The sequence below is a fragment of the Anser anser genome, assembly GCF_964211835.1.
Source record: "Anser anser genome assembly, chromosome: 1".
NCBI lineage: Eukaryota > Metazoa > Chordata > Aves > Anseriformes > Anatidae > Anser > Anser anser.
In genome coordinates this window covers 62,130,111-62,153,128 of record NC_139720.1, presented here as the reverse complement: position 1 = coordinate 62,153,128, position 23,018 = coordinate 62,130,111, and the positions used below count along the sequence as shown (strand labels likewise).

The window sequence follows — 23,018 nt, the reverse complement described above, 5'->3', positions numbered from 1 at the left end:
GTGTGTTTAAGTACTGCACATGGTGCATATTTACACAAACTGTCCAAGTAGCAAGCAAACCATTTTTGTCCTCCACCTTTAGTTTAGAGTCCCTAAACCTGCCCCAGGTTCAATCGTCTGCAGTTAAGACGGACAATGCTAGTAGGACCTACCCAACATACCACAAGTGGACTTTCCCTTTTTCCTTTCCTTGCTCCGGATCCTTACACCCAAAAGGGAAAAGGTTGTTCGCCATTTTGCTCAGTGAAAGCTCAAGATCTTTAAAATCCATTATGAAGATTGAGTCACGCAAAAGTACAAATTCTTAATTTCTCCACACTGCCCACCACATACATTAAAAAGGTAATATTCAACTAAAATGGAGTTCACTGCTCCTGTAAGCATTACAGCTGTAGCAATAATCAGTACATGTGATTTAGGGATACATGAAAAACATACACAACTAAAAAGGGCTGTGTTTGTACAGCAATCAAAATACCACCTCTACAGATTCCTAACTTTGTCCTTTCAGCTGCCAATATTTCCTATGAAGAGTCCTGGAACTGGAGGGGGAAGGAAAACAAAATAAAGCAACCCACGTGCTTTGCTATAAGATGTTTATCAGGTCCCATTTCTATGAAAATCAGTCAAAACTCTCCCACGGAGCTCTCAGGTAGCTGCCAGCTGCTGAAATAAGAAGCCAGGTTTCTCCATTCTTTCAAAACAGCAGTTAGGAGGCTGTGGTAACTTAGAGAAAAGGACAGAGCTACTTTTGTTCCTAGATGTGCTTTAAAGGCTGTTAAAACCCATAAAAATACATCAGGATTAATATATATATTTATATATATATATAATATATGCTACTGTATTCATTAAAAAACATGCACACACACACATATATATAAATTTATATATTTAGACATAGTCTCTTAACACCACCATGTGCCACTTCCTGGGATACTCATATTTCTCTGATGACCTACAACATTTTACTTCTTCCTTGGCTTTCCCCTTCCTTTCCATTTTTTTTTACTTGTATCCAACATTATGCTTTGCTTTTTAAAGACAAATTCTTCAATCTCACCCAATATACCAACTCCTCTCCTGAGAAAATGTAAATCTCCAATGTTAACTGAATTTCACCTTCCACAATAGATGTACAGAGCTTATGAAATAACTAAAAAGACGTCCCTTGCTCCTCACGTTCAGCACTATTCATCGAAGAGTTTAACAGAGGTACTTTTTGCACGCATAGCCAAGTTGAATCAGGCACTTGCTCTGTATTTGAAATGAAATTAGAGATGCGCTACACATTTCCACCCATACCCACACAAGTGCTGAGAATGCAAGCATTCAGCAAAACACCGTCATTTTCACCTCTTTCCTGCAGTAAAAAGGAAGACAGCACCGCTAGGCAAACTAAGCCACCTGAAGGATGTACCACAGAACCTAATCTTGATGGGCAAAAAAAGAAACCCAACCAAAAAACAACCCATACCACCATTACCACCATGTCAGATTGCAATCACACAGAAAACAGATGCATGTGCTGCATCGTCATTTGAAACAAGCCTGCAAATAAGACACGTAGAAGCATCGAGGGTTATCCTTACATGTATAAGCAGAGGGAAGAGGCTGTCCTTGCCTCCTCAAAGTTCACTTTCCAAGGAAAAGATAAAACAGTTAGAGAGGGATGGAACAGGAAGCTTAAGGAGACAGCAACAGACTGCTCATCCGAGCGCTCTGCACATCTGTCAGAAGAGACAACTCAGGACAGCGTAACGCAAGAAGACCCCTAATGACTCCAAGTGCTCCCCAGCCTAGCGCATTTAAAAAAAATCCCCTCTCCAGCTGCTTCATGGATTTCAGCTAGAGGGCTCGAGTTTGCTCCTTTCAGTCCGTGACAGACCTCGCAGTGCCCGTCACACGTTAATAAGCGGCTCTCAGTCAGAGCTGGAGGTACGCTCGCACCAAAGGCCTGCGTGTGCCAAGCTGTGCTTCGGCCAAGCGTCCAGCCCTTTGCCGGGACCCACCAGCAGCAGGATGACTGCTTCCTTGTCCTCCCAGGGCCCAGGCTCATGTAACCGCCCGTCAGACACAAGACACCTTCACAACACCCAAAGTACTCAAGTCCCACCTCCCCTCAGCGAGGCAAGAGCCCACAGCCACGACAAGCGCTTGCTTTGACAGCTTTTCCAGGCGGTGGTCCCCCCGCCCCAAATAACGACACCGGGGCCCTTGAAATGGCCTCCACAAAGAAGATGCTGTTTGACTGCCAAACTGGGGGCCTTTTTAAAACACCAGGAAGGGGAAATTAAATAAAAGGGGAGCGATATAGAGCAAAATAAAGCAGCAGCGATACACGGACATCGCAACACACGGCAGAAGAGGCCTACCATCTAATGAAGGATTGCCAGCCGTACCTGCTCATCCCCTCCAAGCGGCCCAGAACCCACCCAAGCCCCTCACATTACTTGCAGCACTACCAAAGTTGTTAGGACAGAAACAGGGACACATTGTTCCTCCCACACCTAAAGAAAGCAAGGTCAATACCCTCTTTTCTGGAGAGAACTTCATAGTTTTTAAACCAGAATCAGCTTCTCACATAAACCCAACCAGGAGATATCTCGGGGTTACAGGCTTTGTTTCAACCACTCTTCAGGCTGAGACTGCACAAGGACAGAGTTCTTGATGTTTTTATTTTGTTTACAGGGAGAAAAATGTTGTTTTTATAGCATCACCCTTAACACGTGGGAGCGAGATGCTGAAAGAGGGGCAAGCTCTCAAATGCCAACAGCCAAGTCGATGTTCCGCAAATGGGCTTTTATTGCCTCTGCAAATTTGCTCATGCCTGACAAGAAACTATCCTGAGAACCAAAAGCCACCATAAAAGAAGATAAATTCAGTCTTTCTAATCACTCCAATCCCTATCTAGGTTCCCCCATCCCCTTTCCAGGCAAAGTACATTTTGCACTGTCAGGGAGGTCAGTAGAAAAAAAAATATATATATATATTTGATGTACTGACAAGAGGTACAGACTAAGGTGGTGATTGGGATTTACAGCCTTAAAGCTTGACAGTATAACATGCTACAAAAGATTATGATTTTTTTTTTCAAGATATGTGGAAATTACCCACAGAAGCACTGTGTTCAATTTAAATGGTTCTCTCTCAGCACTCTGAATTTTTCTCCCCACATGGATGCTGTGAAGGCACATCTGCATTAAGGCAGCAATCGGGCTTTGACGCACATTAAAAGGACTTAATGCTCACAGCAAATCACTAAGTGAGCATGAACTCCCAGTGCAACAGTACAGCTAAAAGAGAATGAGATCACTGGTTCAGAAACAGCAGGACTGGAAGTGGGAGGAGTATTCCCCTAATATTCATCATTTGGGAAACTATTCCAGGGAAATCAGCTCCCACAGTCACTTTATACAGAGTTTTGAAAAGGAACTGCAAGTGTTCCTTTGTTTAGAAAGGAAATGCAAGAATAGCTCCCTGTCCAGAAGATACACCATACGGGGCAGCACCAAAGTGCAGTTCATTTAAACTGTATCCAAGCAGAAATCAAGAGGGAACTTAATCACAGCCTAAAAACACCTGGGGAAAGAGGTTTCTGAGCACAGATGGTTCTCTACTCCAGCAGGGAAAAGGCCATAAAGAGATCTCACATGCGGAACTGGAAGCTAAAGAGGGTCTGACTGCAAATACGGTTGTCAGTTATAACAGTAAGCATAAGTGATCACCAGAATGCCTACCTCTAAATCAAAACTAACAATTTTCAGACACACTGATGCAGAAGTGGAAGTTTCAGGCTTGATTCAGAGTGACCTATTGAGATTTTGGACCTCAGACATAGAAAAGGTCAAAAGTCTTTTCATCCTTTCGAACTGCAGATGCTGATAAAGCATAATGACTGCTAGCCTTCCACATAAAAATCACTCAAATACAAGACATCATCACCAAACAGCTTCCTCCCCACAAGCAAACAAACAAAAACAAAAAATCCACACAGGAAAAAAAGTGAAAAACCAAGTGAAAAACAAGTTGCACTGGCATGTACTTGCAAAAAAAATTATCAGTATGTCTTTCACAGCATCTTTTCCAATCACGAATGAAATTCTTTAAAGAAAAGGGAACTGGACAAAGCCAGCATAGAAGAGATTCCACTTCCATTGTTCACATCCCATGGATTTGGTATTGGGAGAAAAATAGACCGAAGTAGGACAATGCATATAGATGTAGACTATATACATATAACCTATTATACATATAATAAATACATGAAATATCAGTTACACATATACTATATATACACATATATCTATTAAGTACATATATTCACATAAAATGTATGAAGACCACTCTGAGCCTAGAGCCCACGGGTACCTCCTATGCAAAAAGGTGGCGCACGACAGATTACTGCATTGCAGACTCTACACGTAAGGAAGCATTTCCCTGTACAAAGCGCTGTCTGGGATGAGGGTTGGATTTGTCATTGCCAGGCTATTTGCACTGGAGAAGTGGGAGCCATGTACAGTGATTTTGTGGGTGTTTCTTTTTCTTCTCCAAACCATGTAGGGAGATTGAGTTGAAGCTTACAAGGGAATTTTGGCTTTAAAAGCACATTGCAGGAAAACATAACCTCAGCAATAAAAATTAAAAACACAATACAGGTTATATTCTGGGGCCAGCCCCAGCTTTGGTACAGGCAAACATAGAACAGAAACATGCCATTTCTGCAGAAATCACTGTCAAACCTTTAGCTATGGCAAGCTGCTTCAAATCCAAGTGCAACTTCAAAGCATTCCTGAGAAGAAAAGCATGAACAGGAGGGCAGGTGGGGACCAAGACAAGCCTCAGAAGCAGAGCCTGCAGGGGACTAGGAAAGGAAGGCACCCAGCCACCTGGCCCCAATCTGAGGAGAAAAAAACAAGCAAAGGACTAGTCAGCTGTTCACTCTCTCACCTCTGCAAGGCTCACCAAGTGAAAAACAAACAAAAAACCCAAATGCACCCATTGCTAGCCACTGCCTGATCACTGTAGCTTATCCCAGAGGATTAAAAGCCCCACACAGATGCTGCAGCCCCTGCCCTGTAGGTTTTCACCTACTGACCTAACAAGTCCAAAAGAAGGGGCAGCTGCTGTCCCAAGGAGTTTGTCCCTACAGCAGACAACGAATGGTGAGAGAGCAGGACTGGACCCCAAGCCATATAGGAGGCTAATCACAATCACTGCTTAAACTCCTGGCTCACCTTGCTGCTGGCTGGCTGACCACAGCCTTCTTTTCCAACTGCTGCAAAGACAAATGGAGAAAGACATGCACCAACTGTAACAGAAAGCTTTTTTTCCCTAACCATTTACACCTGTTGGAAGCAAACCTGTGCCCTGAAAGACCCCAATGGGTCCAAGAAGTCTCCTTACCCACCAGACTTGTTCTCAGCCTCCCTTCCCAGCTTCCTCATGTCCTTCCATGAAGCACTTTTCACTTCATAACAACCCACCACGCATCCTCACAGCTACTCTGCAGTTATGTCTTAAAACCCGGGGCTCACAACCAGAAAGCAGACACCTGCTGTGAGAGGGGCAGCAGCACCAGCGGTGCTGTCAGTACCTGGGATGCAGCCTCCTTTCTTGTCCTCCCCGGGATCCCTCCCAAGCCATGATCCTTGCTCACCAGCTCCAGCAAACAGAAGTGTATGGTCAGCCAGCTGCAAACAAGCAGCCCAGACCTATAAACCTTTCTCTCAAGTATCTTTAGTCTTAAAAGTTTATGCAAAAATGAATATAAGAATAGACTCTGGGAAAAAAAAAAAAAGGCAACAACATACCAGATGTCTTGCACACATCTGCTTTAAAATAGTTACACCTGCGAGTGCATTCATAAGCCGGAGATTTTGGGACTGGTGCTTTCAGAGGGTGCACATTAGCAATGACCTGTGAGTGTTTGAAAAAGCTCTTCTGCATAAAGCCAGGGAAAAAATCTGAATACAAACAGGACAGAATGACTAACTGGGAAAAACTGGCGCCTGGACCTTGATCTTATGAACAGTTATTAAGCATTTTCACCTTGGAGTCAATGGGACTTCTCAGAAGAGCTGCACCCAGGCTGATACACTTGCCAGGCTTTATACTTCCAGCACTGTTTTTTTGTTGTTGTTGTTTTTTGTGTGTGTTTTTTTTTGACTCTTTTGCTAAGACTGCCCAACAGGACCCTGCTCCAGCTGCCCCACGGTGCTGCTCCCGCGGGAGCCCCCAGCCTTGGCCAGGTTGCAGGACGCGCACCCACAACCACCATCTGCTACGCACCCATTGCCAAGGGAACAAACTTCAGGCCTGAAGGCTATTTTTAAAGGCAGATAGGCATGCAAGGCCACCAGGCCCACGTCAAAAAAGCACCCTCCTGGGCCCCCACTGCCCTCTGTGGGGGCATCCTCCTCCCTCCTGTCCCACCTGAAGGCTGGGCCAGCACGGGGCTCAGCAGCCACCTCCACCTCTCAGATGGCACCCAAGGGCTGAGCAGCAGATTAGTCTCATGCAATTAAAATGCACTGAGTTAAAAGAAGAGACATGCTGGAAGCCAGCTGGCATCTAAATATACCGAGGCACATTGCACTTGAGACTTTACCTTTGTGGAAAGGAGCTAGCAGCTCCAGGTTACATTGACAGAATGCTGCTGGCATGACAACTCCAGTAGGGACCAAAACAGGCGCCTTTGCCAAGTACATATTACCTAGTCATACAGGCTAAGGGGTCTGGCCCTAGAAATCCCTTCTTTTCCCCTCCCCTTGCACATTCCCCCTCTTTGCATGCCCATAAACTCCCACTGACAGAGGGGTCAGCAGTGCTACACACCCTGGGGATCACGCCACCAGCGCCCATTGCTACGAGAATTACAAACGGTCTTAAAAAGAGAATTATAAAGAGGAAATGTCACGTTATTGACTCTACTGCAAAATGAGGACAAAGCCTGTTTACCATATGCTTTGTACAAAACCCCAGACCCTTAGTCTTCTGGAACTACACGTGAAGCTCTGAAACAGCATCCAAGCTCCGCTTGATCACTGTGTGCTCTCTTCTTTTTTGCACCACTCTAACCGCAGGCGAGTACCCATGCACGCACACACGCATGCAAGAATCTCATGCGAGCCTCCTCATTAGCCTGTTTCTACCCTTGGTCCTGCAGGGCTGGATCCATGGAAATGATCATGGAAACACAACAGTAAGAGCAATCCGCCCAGTGGGGTAGTTATTTGGAGACGCTGGATTTTTTGCACATTTTTTGTATTTGCCCCTCTGCCAAGGGAACCGGAGTTCACCAGTGTTGCCAAGAGCATTGTGTGGCTCCGCTGTCTAACCACGAAGATGCTTTCAATCTTCAGCACCAAATCCTGCAGTGCTGCCGCCTGCAAACTACCCCTCTCTCTCCCTCATGGACTCAAGGACTGAAAAATTATCAGCATGATGCAATTTGGATATATATTTCAGACATCCATGTTAACTGTAATACTGTGATTTCCTCAAGTATTTCTCTGAGCTTCAACATTTTGAAGTCAATATATATTGAAAGGTTCAAAAGAGTCATTCCAGGGTGAAGATTAAATAAAATCCCAAACACCAAGAACAACTCCTCCTCCTCCTCCTCCTCTCTTATGAAACACTGCAGAATGAGCAGAAGATGAAATACTTTCCATTCATTTTCTATTTTTAAACCCACTTGTTAATGTTTCTTGGCTTTTAAAAATATCATTTGACTAGAGCTCTATTAATTACCCAGTAGTCTCAGCAGTATGAATTTCTTCAGGATTTTTCCCCAAAGGAAACTCCCCTCACTTTTAGCCTAGTTTGGAGCTTCTCTCTGTTAACTTCTGGGGAAGCTTGCTTTCTGAAGTTTCTTGTGCTTGTTCTCCTGCCACAATAAAAGTTTCATCTCCTGTATGTATTAATTTAAAGATATTCACATAAAACAGTTTGGAAATACAAAAAGGGAAGGCTTTATGTAGATGATGTTTCCAGACCATCTCTGGTCTCACCTTGAAAAGCCTTCTCACAGGTTTTATTTGTTGTCCTCAGTGAAACGCAGCCAAACTTGTGAAATCTGCAGCAGGTCCCACCTTGTTTAAAGAGAGTGTTTTGGACTACAAGACTGTCAGCCTTTGAAAACTCATGACCTGGTGGATCTTCATAAACAGCTTAGCCTGTTAATGCTTAGACATAAGCACTAATCTCTCTCTGCCTTTTATTGCGATGTAGCTTAGTACTCTACTGCATTTCACTGTAAAGCTAATGTTGAACACATAAACAGATTATTAGGAGTGAAATTCTCCCATGGTGAGTACTCCTAAGAGATGCCAGTTATTCATGTCCTTGCTCCTCCACCAGCACTAGCTTTTAACTTGAACTCCCCTCCCTGCCAGCAGGTATCTTCATACCAGAACAAACAGGTTGAATCCCATCCTCCCACCGTTCCTGCATTTCCTTTTTTTTTTCCCCTTTAGATGTTTATAACAGCTGAATTAAACATGACTGCTAAAAAATGCCAGCGGCGTTCATCATATCCTGTGCATCACCATTTCCCACAACATTTATAACGCTGCAGTCACTGTCTTCACAAAATCACCAATGGCTTCTTGATGCTTTTAATTCTTTGCCTTCATTTTCTTCTTTTCTTAAAAGTATAAAAACAAAAAACAAACAAAACCAAAGAAACAGGACTTCAGCAAGACAGCTTTAAATACTGGAGCACCTGAAGTTGCATTCCTGCAAACATATTTAAAAAAAAAAAAAAACAAATAAAATGAGCGAGTTTTCATTTGGGGATACCAGAAAGCTCCACATACTCACTACTAAAAATAACTTTAGTTTAAAGGGGAGGGGGTTGTTTTTTATTAAACCTGAAGTGATGTAGGTTGGAAGAGACCTGTGGAGATCAGCTTTCCCAATCCTTTGCTCAAAGCACAGCCAGCTCAGATGAGGTCCTATTCTGGCTCAGCCTTGGATACCTCCACAGATGGAGACAGACTGACACCTGTTCAAGCACTTGACCCACTCACGGTGAAAAAGGTTTTCTTAGCATCCAGCTGGAATTTCCCTTCTTGCAACTTCTATCGTTACTCTTGTGCTATCACTGTGCATCTCTGAGAGGAGCCCAGCTCTGTCTTCTCTGCATCCTTGCATCATGGAGCTGTAGACAGCAGTAAGATCTCCCCTCTGCATTTTCTCCTGAAGACTGAAAAGCCTTCTCATCCTTTCCTTACATGTCACGTTCTACAGTATCCAGACTTCACTCATTTGGTTTATCGGTCTCCATTTATCTTCAAGAACCACAGATTTGGATACATGGAAACTAGAGTATTTTTGGAACTTCTCCCATTTCTTTTGGATGAACACTTCAGTTTTAACTCGAAATGTTAACAGTGACAAGTTAGTAATTTCTGCTGAGCACAACTTCCTTGTTTGTGGACAAGTTTCTTTACCCACAATGCCTACAGACTTAAATCAAAGAAATCCCCTCTGTGACTTCATTGTAGGTATTTCAATTAGCACAGAAAGTCCACATACACCTGTGGTGCATCACCACCCCACCAGGAACATTTCATTACTCCACCAGCACGACAAGCAAACAAGGACTCAGGGGAACGACATGAATTTTGCACACATCAGTACTACCTTCGTTGAAGTTGTCATCAGTCGAGATGTGGGTGAGGGGAGACTGGGGCCGGGAGTCCCCACACAGGGAATAGCTGTGCTCTGCCTGGATGAGGGGCGCTGGGGATGCTGGAGACAGCTCCACCTCCATCACTTCATTCTTCTCAGACAAGAAGGGATCGTTCAAGAGCTGGCCTAGGACATCTGGTGAGAACTCATCCAGGAACTCTGTGAAGTGCTGTGGAGATAAAAGGGGGAGAAAAGTCTATCTCCTTGCCTGTCTTGTCAACAACATGAGAGCATTGATCAGAACAATCCTAGTATCTGCACCAGGCATCTGTGCCAGCCAGCAGCAGGAACTACCAGCCCTGCTTAAAGACCTCCTGCTACAATCGCTACTTCGAGTTGAAAAACTACAGCTAGGACAGCTGTCCTCTCACAGGCATACATTGAAACAGAAAGGTCTGTGATTAACTCACAACAAAAGCAGAAAATAGAAGCACAGTAGCCATGCCCTGAAGCAACCTCCGTTTTTGCCTCAAAGGTACTCAGTATGCCACCACCAATGTGATACCACACGTCACCCAGACAGCATGAAAGCTCCTGCAGGATTTATTGTCAGAATACTTCGTGTGTAGAATAGAACATACTGGGTTAATGTTCACAGAGAAGAAAAAGGAAACGTACCCAGGCACAGACCCTCTGCCACTGCAAACGACAATTCTAACTTCCCAGAACAGGCGATGTGCTCTAGCAAAACGGGTCCACACAAGTCTCCAGACAAGCAAGCAATGCATTTGCTATGCAGTAGATTTCCTGGCTAATTTATATATCTATTTCAGAAGTAGCATTCCAGCTAGGACAAGAGCACTCATCCAGCTTCTAGGCCCCACAGCTGGAGCTCCTGCCAGCCAGTACTAATTATCACTTTATTTATTACACTGGGTGCATTACACTGACAATGCATGATATGCCTCTGTGCACTACGAATAACTTTGTGCTTGTTTCTTATTCAAAATGAGCACAAACCAAATCTCCTGATCGTGATCTTCTTCCTTGAGACCCCAGTGCAGTTCCCATCAACATCCAAAAACTCTGCAGCTCCTTCTGTTTTCATTTCAAATGTCAGAAGACATCTTGGACAGACTAAGAAACTGCACTGCAAGTAACCATTCCTGCTCATCTTATTCACACAAAGAATTCTATTTTATTACAAAAATGTTTGTACAATGAATTATAACGAGCTTTTCCAAACAATCAGGCATTATCTACCATTTTATATAGGAGTCTTTGTCAACTGGGGCACAGTCCTAAGTCTGTTTGATTTGCTCTGTTTTTGCAGGCAGTATTGATCTTGGCTCTTCATCTTGCTCTCTCCTGCAGAAACAAACACTGAAATTCAAGATCTGACTTCCTGTAGGCTAAATTAAGAATTAAACTAGTCAATATTGTATGAATCCATGAGGGAAGTGGCGTGCTTACACCTCTTGCATGCACATTGCACAGCTCCAGCAGCATTTGTGGCGTCAAAGCCTGATGCTGGAAAACACAGCGCTCAGGCGTCTCTTACAGAGCCCATGATACATTTGAAGGGACACAAGCGCCTCTTCCAAGATGCTCACCAATACTAACTGGAACTTCTTTCAAAATTAGAAAGGCTTCAGTCAATTCTGACAGACACTGAGGAAAAGAAAATATTTACTAAACATAAGGCAACAAACAGAGAAACACAGTCACTATGTACAAACAACAAGCTAGCTAAAATAAAGCCTGTACAAATGGCAAAATGGATTCATAGTCTTGTATTAGCTTGCTGTGAATGATAGCTCTACTAAAATTCTCAGACGACTCATCAAGAAGGTCATCACCACATTAGAAAGCCATTTTTATTTTAATTTCAGTACCCAAGGACTCACTCTTCACAGCCAGGACTGCTTCCCAATATCTGAAAGGCTAAATGTATAAACTACTATTCCCTACTAAGCAAAGCAGAAAGAGAAAGGATGCGCAGGATTAGCTGAATAACCTCACATACCAGTAAGGACACTGAGTAAAGCAGGGCAGGCAGCTATCAAAGTGTGAACAAGGGACAGTAATGCTTCCCTACCATGATAAAAGGCAAGGATGAACCTACAAAAAACAGTGCCTTGCTTAGAAAGAACTTTTTCCCCATAGTCTACGCGCTTCTTTTCCATCAGGCTAGTAGTAAGTGTCAATTATATTTGCTTGCATATTGACTTAAAACTGGCTAGAACATTTCCCTCTATCTAATTCCTGCATACATTACTCTGACTGATGACTAACATAAGCTGAAAACGGGCTGCTACAGCATTTGTACACTGGTTTCAAGACACAGCTACATTACCAGCAGCAGCATCTAACCTGAGGATGTCACCCTGGAAAATATCATACCTAAGCGCTGACTTAGTCTGACACAATTCAGTTGTTCTAAATTAAAACAGACCCAGCTGAAAGACAAGGCAACCACAGGCTACTCAGCTATTTTTGGTAAATTCACACAAAGATTTCTGTTAGCCTTCTACATACTACTGCTTCAATATGGAAGAAATTTGTACCATTTTACTTCTTCCACTTGCTTAAAGTTAGTTTAGATTTTTTTTCCTTCTACATGGGGAATTTTCCTAAAACCATTTCAGGAAAAGCAACAGAGGAAACAAACGTTTTAACTTCCCAAAACCAGACAGAAAGAGGACCTTGGGGTGGGGAAGGGAGTTCAACGTGTTCCTCAACATGTGTGCTTTCTCCTTTTCAGCTGCAAAGCTGACAAGCAGCAAGCTGTGAGGAAGAAAAGAACGTGCACGTACAACAGAAGTGTCTGACAGCAAATAAATGGTCTGTCCATTTTTAAAATGGTTCCTTAGTTTTGTTATCATGTTTTAATCTAATTTTTAATGGTCTGTGATATAACTTTGAACACTGGTCAACAAAGAAGCCTCCAACAAGGATCACAGGCCAGACTGGATTCAGTGAAGAGATACAGTTTTGGGGGACCTGGACTTCTCAGTCATTAGAAAAAACAACACTGCTTGAATCACAGGAATATTTTGTATATACACGTCTCTACTACAGTGAACACATGAAGCTATCTTGCTTTTTTTTTTTTTTAAGAAAAACAATAGTCTCATTGAAAGCAGCCCCGTTTGCTTATAGAATTAAAAAAGAAAAGGCATGTAAGCAGCAGCTACAGATGAAGCTTTTAGTAGTTAGGCAGCCAACTCCTCACAGTTTCCACCTAACCCTAAACTGCTCTCCTCTACCTTTTCAAGGCACGTCCTCCCATCACCAGCCCTCCTCCTCTCCTCGCTCTGCCCTCTATTTCCACACACACTGCAGTCATCAGCAGCCACTTCCAGAGCGGAAAAGCCACCGAACAGCCCTCCATTCTGATAGTGCAGCAACCACCCCTCCGCTCAGGAAGAGGAAAGGGCAATTTCGGGAGGAAACAGAGAATTTTACACTGTCAGAAACTGAATATACATTTGGTTGAAGAAGAAAGAAATCCGTTGTCTGCAGCTTTCAACTTGGCATCTTTCCCCAACAAAGTTTACCTTTAAAAAAAAAAGAGAAAACAACACTCACATGAAAAAAGTGCTTTTCAGAAAACAAACAAACAAACAAAAGCCTCTGCAGACAGCTCTGTTGCCAACTTCCTGCTATCCTCACACACCACTGCCGGTGACAGCACTAATTACAGCTACATTGGTACAAGGAGTCCACTTGAATTATTAAACTCTCCTCCCCGCAGAGCAAAGTGATGTGTTCAGCTGGGATTTTAACCTCTGTAAAAAGTCGTGGATTTAGGACAGCCGTAACCTTATCTTCCGCTTCCCCTTCTCCCAGAGCACTGCAAAGACAAACAAAACACCAGAGTTTGCAGGGAGAAAGCTGCAGCTCCACAGAGTTTCGCCACCAATCTGCTTGGATGTTGGCTCCCGCCTATGAGCCAGGTGTTTTTGGGGAACACAAAACACCTACAGACATCGGCCCCGCGGTAAGCAAACAGGAGAGAGTTCTTGCATCCGGGCACGCGGTGGATTTTGGATAGCTCTTAGAAAGTCCTATTTGGCTGCAGGCCAAGTGAGCCGCAGGCTGCAGCTCTCACAGCGTTGGACTGTTCCTGCCAGACAAAGCCCCTTTTCTCCAGCTCTGCCTAAGGACAATTTTTTTTCTTGCTTGTCTGCTCAAATGAGCATCTCTGAGGTAAAACAGACTCAGGTTTTGGTAGTTTCATGGGAGGGCTGACTTCTCCAGCAGATAGCCTGAAGGCAGACCAGGGCAGCGCTAGCGCTGGTTATCTCAAGGTGTCATGTTATCAGGACAAAGAATGAAACAGTTGTGCCCAGGAAAATGGCTTTCGAAGAACTCACTAAAAAAGGAATGAAGCCGAGAACCCCAAACAGCATTCTATAACTACATTTAAATTATTAATCAAGTGACATGCTTTTCTGAGCCTGGAAAATGTACTGTGTCAAACAGGAGACCTACGTGCTTCCCACAAGAGTACACCCAAGGTTTTCCAGCAGAGATATCCCAGACGGGAGCTGCAACAGCAGCACCCCGGCCCACCACAGGCACCAGGACCCTGCTTGCCAACCAAGTGTTACAAGTAGGCCGTGCCCCGCGCTCCAGATGAATCCTACAAGCAGGCCATGCTCTTCAAGAATCAATCCCAGGGCAAGCTGGCCTACATGCAATGTGCTGGGGCGAGAACCAGCCACAAATTTAAGATATTCCCCTCCTGGGAGTTTGCTGCTCCCTCCTGGCTCCCCAAGTCAGGGCAGCAGGCCTGCTGCTCCTGGAGGGATCCACGTCACCCCCCACAACAGGAACCCCCTGTGTGGGAGCATTACTTCCGTCCACCAGGCACTTGGGATAAAAGTGAAGCCCACCATTGGCCTGTGGGTAAAAAACTACTCAATATTAACCACTTGTAAGGTCTGAGTTGCAATAATGGGAGCAGGGAGTAGGGCAGGGACTGCATCCTTACCTCTGTACCAAAGGAATAAGCAGAGTGGGCATCATGTACAAGGCAGTGCTCACAGAGAAGATATGGAGATAGGGGAGGCAAACCAGTCCCCATCTGTAGGGATGTAGATGTGTGTGCACCCCAGGCATGAATTTGTCCCCACCCACAGTTTCCTCTCTCCCCCTAAGTTAATTGGGAGAAGAGGGAATCATCTCCTCCGCAGCTCTTTCATGGTTTGTATAATCAAAGGTGCGTAGGAGATAAAAGAGCATCACAAAAGGTAGCACCGTTTCCAGTTAATAGCATCAAACACCAAGAAGAGTGGCTACATGGAGATACCATCTCCTTTTCAAGGAGCCAAACACACATTTCACAAGCATCTGGCAGCTGCTTATATGGTAGCTGAGGAGGTCTGACTAAGAGTCACAGCTGTTAACACAAGGCTTCAAGCCCTGGGGCGTCCAGGCAAGGTGCCAGTTGTTAAAGATGGCACATACATGCTATTCTGTCTCAATGAGCTCAGCTCTAGACTTGGTTGTACGGCAGGAGCTGTCGAAGGCACCGCACACAGTTCTGCCTAGGTTTGAAAGTGCGGCATCTACCTAAGGGCCTGGAGCAGAGACCTGCCTTTTCCAGCTAATGAAGAACCATGCCTAGAGACATTGCTCATGGAGGACTGCATATCCCAATGATGATGATGCAGCAGAGAAGTCCATGACTTTCTGCATACCTCAACTCAAAGGCACTTACTAAAAAGCTCCCTCAACACCGGTGTTTTCTTCCCAGGCATGTTGCTGGTGGTGCAGTTGGCTTTCCTGTTTCAAGTTCACCAGCAATAGAGGTGTGAGCCAGCTTCCAAACAACCAAGACAACTGTTCCGAGCACTCATCGGCACTTGGGCATCAGTTTATTTTCACATAGATTCAAACACGAACTCCGCAGATTTTCAGGTACATCGCATTCCTCAGCTTCTTCCTCTTCTGGCAATTCTTTATGTTTGCAGCAGGGAAGCTGGCCAACACACATTCTTCTCCAAACTCAGCCACGGCTTGAATCACGTAGTATTCATCTTTGTCAGCTTTGAGAAGAGCTACCAATGGAGCCCCCTATAGCCTCACCTCCACAATTCACTCACACATACCCTTCAGGGAACAGAAAAGCTCATCTATTGGCATAAGATGCGTTGATACATCACTGTTACAAGGCACAGATCCAAGCTCCTGCTGCACTGCTCTTACAAGGATGAAAAATGGAGGACGACCTGGCAGCAACACAGTATTTTTCCAGAAGACTGATTCCAAAGATGGGGGCTGAAAGAGAACCAAGGCCAATCCTCACCAGCACCCCCACAGGGAGAAGAGTGGAAGAGCAGATGGCTGCACACTATACAATTTGATGTACCAGGGTGCTTACCTTAGGTATGTGTTAATTTGGGGAAGGAGAAGAACAGAGGAAAAGAGAAACCAACTATGTTTGGCAGTGCATATTTGAAAAAAAAAAAAAAAAAAAGTCATCCGACTGTACCTGAACTAGCTGAAATCTCAGTTTCCCAGAAGACCTCTTAGATAGACCATGGTATTAATGGGCATGCAACTGTAGGCACATCTAACTGCTCACTCTTAAATGAGACACAAAGACCCTCCCTTTCGGCCTGATTAAGGACCAGAATAGCTGGAAGAGCTTTCTGATGGCAGGAAAAACGTCTTACACACAGCCACTGCAGAGAACAGGGAGACTGAGGACTGTAAACAGTCCCCACTAGTCACGCCTAAAACATGCTGATAAAACAGCAGAGATTGGCTTATGTACCTGCCAAGGACAAATAGAAGGAACCTCAGATTTCTAGGTGTATATCTTGTACAGTGTAAAAAAAATCAAAACCAAGACCCAGAGGAACAGTTGCTTAATTATTTTACTCTACTATAAAATTCTTTACTATATAGTCATTGACTACACTGAAATTGCCTCATTTGCAGGAGGATGTGAAGAGTAACATGAAATTGGTATTTGAAAACAGCAAAGAGATCTACCATAACAGCAGATAGGATCATTTGGAGTCTCACACCAGCAATTACTCATTTTAATCACAAAAAAAAAAAGGATGGATTTAAAAAAACCCACTAAATGAATAACATTCAGGTTGTGTCATCAGCAAAACAAATGCCAGGAAATTCAGAGCTAATGGATTTACATGGTAATTAAATCTGCACATCTTCCCAACTTGCTCAGGTTACGCAGCTGGAAATGCTGAAGTTCATGCTGAGCAAATCTTATAATCCACCCCATTATGCACACATGCATGCACACACTTCCATTGCAAACACTCAAGTATTTCCAACCCACAATCGGCAAAGCAGCAGCGTATTTATTTTTAACTAATGGGGGATTTTTCAAGAAGCATATTTATTCCTTTGCCGTTCCTCATTCAAAAATATTCTTTCACTTTCTTTAACCTGTCCTCCTCCAAAGAATTTTGGATTTGAAGAGGGAATTAAAAATAAAATTAAACTCTGTAATAATCAGGAGTAAAGAGGAGTTGAAAGAAAAAGGAGGAGCCCCTGCACAGTCAAGGCGAGGGTGAGATGCAACCCTCAAGTTTAGTCTCTCTTAAGCCCAGTGTCCGCAGACAGCAGAAAGGATGCTATTGCTCATTCCTAGCACGGGCCTCTTGGGAGCCATTTAAAATAGGAAAATCCTTCTCACATTCCCCTGCCCTCCCCCCACTACACAATTCTTGGACCTAGTCTAACTTTTTAATAGGCTGGGTGCGTGTTTTTCTATTTCCCCTCCCCATAGGAGCTAAAGTCAGAGAGGAGTGAGTCACGGGGGGCAGCACACCAGTGCGGTGACTCAGTGAGCTGGAAGCCCTTCAAGAAGGCTCCCCATTTGGGTCCCTGGGCGAGACCTCAAAAAACATTATCAATTTTGTGTTGCAAGCATCTGGATTATGCGCTCAGGTCAGACATATTCATTTGTTTGTTTCTACTACCGATTTTTTTTCATTTTTTAAGGGATTTTTGGTTTGGGGGTTGTTTGTTTGTTTGCTTGTTTGTTTATTTTTCTCCTCTGACATCAGGCTCACTGCTATGCACTTCATTTGTCTCACAAATCAGCTCTTGGGCTGCCAGCTTGAGCTGCAGAACTACAGAAAACTGAAGCTCTCCCTCACTTTTCCTCACGCCCTTCACTCCATCCGTGAGCAGCATGGCCACAATTATTTACCAAGAGTGATTTTAGAGGCTCCGAGACAAGCCTGGATGACAGGTCTGCCTTTGACGAGCTTCCAAAATGCCAAGAGTAGCAGCAAGCCTCCCCCTGCCACCTCCAGCTGACGTGACTCACCCTAGACAGAGAGGGTAGTTGAGCTTCCAAACCTTAGTCATTGGTGTCTCTGGTGGTTTCTGGCATCCAGGCAAGGCACTTAAACAGACCAGTTATGTCTTTTTTAAAACTCATCTAGTGAAGAAACGAACAGATGCAGTTGGTTTTGTTTGTTTTATTTCGTTTTTGCCCCAGCTATGCTCCACGCATTTAATGCCAGTCAAAAACATTTGCTATGAGGGTTGGTGCACCTACTGGCTATTTGGAAGGAACTTACATTTGCTGCAAGTTTTGCATCTAACTAGTGTCTCCTGGGCAGCCACCCAGTGTTTAGCCAAAAACAAGCAGTGAAAGAAAGCCTTCAGGCAAGCTGAAATCTCTGTATACAAATTTTACAACTCACCAGTGGGCATTTATGGTCTTGTTAGCTGCCCAAGAGCTAGGCAGCGGGGATAACATGTTTTGTCATTGCACAGCTGGTTTAACTTATTGCCACTTTTGAAAGAAAACAGTTACTTTGGTTTCTTCTTAAATACACACAGAACGGCCTTAACATTAGAGCACTATTTCACAACATTTGGGCACACTGCACTTGGTTTCATTTATCACCTTCCCTCACCAGGGAGGTGGGAGAGGAGGAAAGCAAGGAAAACTTGTCTCAGTCCTCGTGTATCAGCACGGCTTGTTGAAGGGCACAAATAAGCCCTTTGTAAAGGCCACAGCCAGCGTGGTAATCACTGCATTTCAAACAGAATCACTAGCTTTGCACCCATCTTAAAGATGACTTACACACGTAGCAGGAAGAAGAAAAGAATAACCAAGGGAAGAAATCAGAAGTCACAGGGACTACACCAGGACAAAACCCTGTCCCCATCACTGACTAGCACCACGCCGGTCAGTTACTTAAAGCAGAGATGCTGTAACCTGCCCTGCAGGCAGTTCACTCATCTGCTCACCCCACAAAGTCTCATCACCATCCCCATACATCAAGCAACACCTGAAGCTGCCAGCCTCAGGCCAGGGGCACAGCCTCCCAGGAACAACTGCCCCAGCGGGCATGCTGCACTGGGTGCTCGCAGAGCAGGGCAACACCGAAACGCCTCGTCTAGCTTCCCCTTAGTGCAGAGGGCTCCTGCAGAGCACAGATGCTCCCCAGCTCAGCCTGTTTCGTGTTTGAAGTGTTCCCAACAGCCTCCTCCCCAAGGACCAAACCAGTATCTTTCAAAGGAGGATCTTAAATTAGTCTGAACAGTGTAGGTAGGAAACAACAACTTCTGCTCCATCGCTGGAGCTCGCTGCACGCTCTCGCTTGCCACTCATGACTGACAGGACACTTAGCATTTAAAACAAACATCGCTATTCTAATCTCCAAGAACTTTACTTCTTTAAGGGCTGCAAAGTTTAAATGGCAGACTTCCAGCTTGCAGAGGTTATCGTTCCTTCTTTTTTCCTAGCAACGGCTGCAGACCTACATTATGACCACAGTCATAATTCAGGTCTTTAATTAAGGCTTTCTGGTTATTATAAAATAAGTAAGGCTTTACTATTGGTATTGGGCAGCTTAAGGATAGGGTGGGCATTTTATTTCACTGAAGAGTTATTAGGTTTTGTTTTACAAATGCATTTTTAGTTGGCGGGAGGGGTGTCTTTTGGGTGTGCTTGTTTTAAGAGTAGAAGTATGGAAGCTGAGGCTGGAAAAGAAAGGACACAAAGTTAAGCTCCTAAATGTTTATTTAAATGCTCTTGATTTTTGAAGAGTCAGGCTCTCTCTCCAAGTGTGCAAATGTGGACTCCGTAAGTTGATTATGGAGAACATGATAGCTTTTATAAAGTGCTGCCTAATGCATGCTGACATAGTGGTTAATGTTGCAGAGGCATTTAATATTTTAAAAGCAAAAAGAATACCACACACATATAATCCTTCCTTGAGCTCAAAACAAAAACAAAAACCAGGTGCTTGATCACAGGGTAAGGAGAAAAAATAAATATATATATAAACAGTGGTTCTGCAAAACAAATGTGAAGAAATCCATAGGTCACATTACCTTACCTGGGAGATGAACTGCCCTGCCTGAATCAGAGCTCAAGGATCAGCAGCCTTCGGCTAACAATGAACTCAGCTGCCACGGGGCTTAGACCCTGCCCAGCAGAAACTGCTGCCCCCTCTATCAGACAGATATCTACTATCAGGCAGAAAGAGAAACAACACTGGCAGGACTTTGTGTTCTGTGTTGCTATCGCAGACCGTTACACATTAAGCACTGTGCACTAGGACAGTTTGATGTCAAATCCCGTTCCAGCATGTGATCGAGCCAGACAGTGGAACAAGCCATCACATTAAAGAACCCCTTACCTGTAAGCAAGTCCTACACCTTGCTTCCAGCACAAACATCCTCAGTTTTCATCTGATATACCTCTCATCCTTCCCACAACCTTGCACTGTGGCTCTGTATGCATCCAACAGTGGGTATAATCAAACCCAGACCTTCCAAAACCGTCAGAACTCTTCCAGCTTGCAACTATGCCCTATGCTTCATGTCCACACAGCGACTGACCTGTGAGGCTAAGAAAGCAGAGTAATAGGACTAGTGAAGACACCTGGGAAGACTGTCCCTATCTTGTACCTGAAGCCATGACACTAGAGCTGCACTGAAGCAGCCAGCACTGCCCAAACCCACCCCACAAAAGTACGCCTTGCGTTTCAAGCTGCCTCCAGTGGTCCTCCTCACCACGAGCTGGAGGCTTCAAGACACCCATTGCACTAGTACATCCATAATTCTGCAGAAATCCACAAAGAAATTCACAGAAATAGTGCTGGCACCCCGCTTCGTAGACCAGTACCTTCATCAACACCAGCACTCGGGCACCCTCCCTCTAAGAAGAAGATGCCTTTTGCATTACATCACCGCAAGAGCAGTGGGGGTCACTTGCTATTACTTGTGTCGGAGGCAAACCAGTTTGTTTTGAAACTGTACTGAAAGCTGTAGAGAGAAAGGAAACAAGGAGACAGGATGTGAACAAGATAAAATAAATATACATGGAGAAGTATGCACAGCATTTGTCTAGACACATTATTTTAAGGCACCCCATACTTCAGAGCCAGTATTCCAATTTCCTACAACAATTCCTTTGTCACAGAGCCAGAAAACATTACTTCAGTCATCTTTATTTATATAAAAAAAAGAAGGAAAAGAAAAGGAATGGTTCTGAATCAAGGTTCAGGCCTTAATATAGCAGTAGATGGAAACATCTGTATCCTAACACATGGTCTTAAAAAACGAAACAAAACAAAAACCAAAACAAAGTCTGTAAGCTTCGTTCTCTATGCTTTCCTGAGATACAGGGACTAGTGGAACAGCTTATTGAGTAATATGTGCACTGTCTCTGTCTTCACAAGACTTCATGATAGAGGGGAGACTTTCAAACCTGCATTGCCTTAATTTGGCTATGAACAGGCATTTCAGCACGTTCCAACAGCCCTCCCCCATTTAGAGCATCATAAATCATAGAATGGCTTGGGTTGGAAGGGACCTTAGAGATCATCTAGTTCCAAGCCTCCTGCCATAGGCAGGGATGCCAACCACTAGATCAGGTTGTTCAGGGGCTGATCTAACCTGATCTTGAACACCTCCAGGGATGGGGCATCCACAGCAGAATTGCTGCTGTTCCTGCAGTTCCCTGCAGAACCCTGCATCTCACAAATGTCTGGACATCAAACTTCCATTTCCAGACCTTTGCTCCCAAGCAGCATCACTTCTCAGGACATACAGGAGTTCCTGGCAATTGGGAATGATGCTCCGAGCTACAGGCAAAGGCTCCAGGGGAGGAACAGAACAGAGGCACAGGGGCAACAGAGCCAGAAAAGCAGAGATGCACAGGGAAAGCAATAAGATGTGGAAGGGGGAAGTCACCATGCTTCAAAAGGAATAAAATAAATCTACAAAAGATACACAGCATTCTAAGGTTATGCAAGGACTTCCTCCATCCCCAGTTATGTAATTTTGCTGAGCGTCACCGAATTCTGCACCTTGACATTTAGAAACCCCCACCGTAAAATGGTCGTTCTTGCCACTGTTATGGACTTAACTCTTTTTTTTTTTTTTTCTTCCACACCTGAAATGAGTTCAAGAAGGAGCTCAGACATGTTAGGGGATGGCAGTGGGCTCCTGCATCCCCAGGTCGGGGGGAAGCAGGCATGCTGCTGCAGGAACACCACCGTCAGTGCAGCCCAAGCTCAACTCCACTGAGATCTCCCTACCCTTCTCCTGCAAAAAACCACACAAAATATACTCATTTCCTCCAGCCCATGCTCTGCAGTCCTGAAGAGCTGGTCAAGCTCTTCAAGCTGCCCCCATACAACAGAGGATCAAGAGAACCCAGGAGAAGGCCTTTAAACAAGAAGGCATCAAGGTGGAAACAGATGATCTTTGAGGTCCTTTCCAAACTGGGCTTTTCTCTGATTGTGTGTGGACTGCAAAACATTTATGAACACTTCAGCATATGCCTAAATAAACAAATAACAACAACAAAAAACCCCACCAACTCACTGTGGCAGGTAAAGAGAAAGCCATACGAGGCAAACAACCCTGCCTACCACGGAAATCAGAGCACCCACAAAACTCTTACATATTTAGGCTACTGGAAGAAAGGAGAAAATTAAGGAGAGTTAACATACATCAGAACGTAGAAAACAAGAAAGAGTTAACAGAAAATACAATTCAGAGGGAAACAAGACCACTTCTGAGCTTGTTAGGCCCTAGAAGAATGTTAATTATATATCGGGCAATTGCTTGGCTGAAGCTATGTGGGGGAAGGGGTGAGGACCAAAATGTTTAATTGAACACTCCTGGGAGGGGGCGGTTCTGAATTACTGCTCTTTATATGAGAAATAACAGATGATACAGCCATCCCACAGGATGGTAACGAACTGATTTTCAGCCCAACAACAACGAAAGAGAAGATAAAAACAACAGCTACTCAAAGCTGACCATTTTAATTAGCAGGCCTAGAAAGCCTCCATCTGAAAAGTCTGAGCAGAGCTGCTAAGGAGCTCTTGAAACTATTTTCAGTAAGAGACAAT

At 44.3% G+C, this 23,018-nt stretch overlaps 1 protein-coding gene across 3 annotated transcripts in view; it reads right to left on the bottom strand.

Moving 5' to 3' along the window:
- The window catches only part of CREB3L2 (cAMP responsive element binding protein 3 like 2), a 78,955-nt gene that overhangs the window by 29,018 nt on the left and 26,919 nt on the right, over positions 1-23,018 (bottom strand). For 2 of the 3 annotated variants that reach the window (XM_083801046.1, XM_083801047.1), the window contains exon 2: positions 9,652-9,868. In XM_083801046.1, the coding sequence (XP_083657172.1) occupies positions 9,652-9,868 (217 nt within the window). Of the gene's footprint in view, positions 1-1,950; positions 2,075-9,651; positions 9,869-23,018 lie in introns of those variants that run through there. The other variant, XM_083801048.1, reaches the window with a different exon arrangement.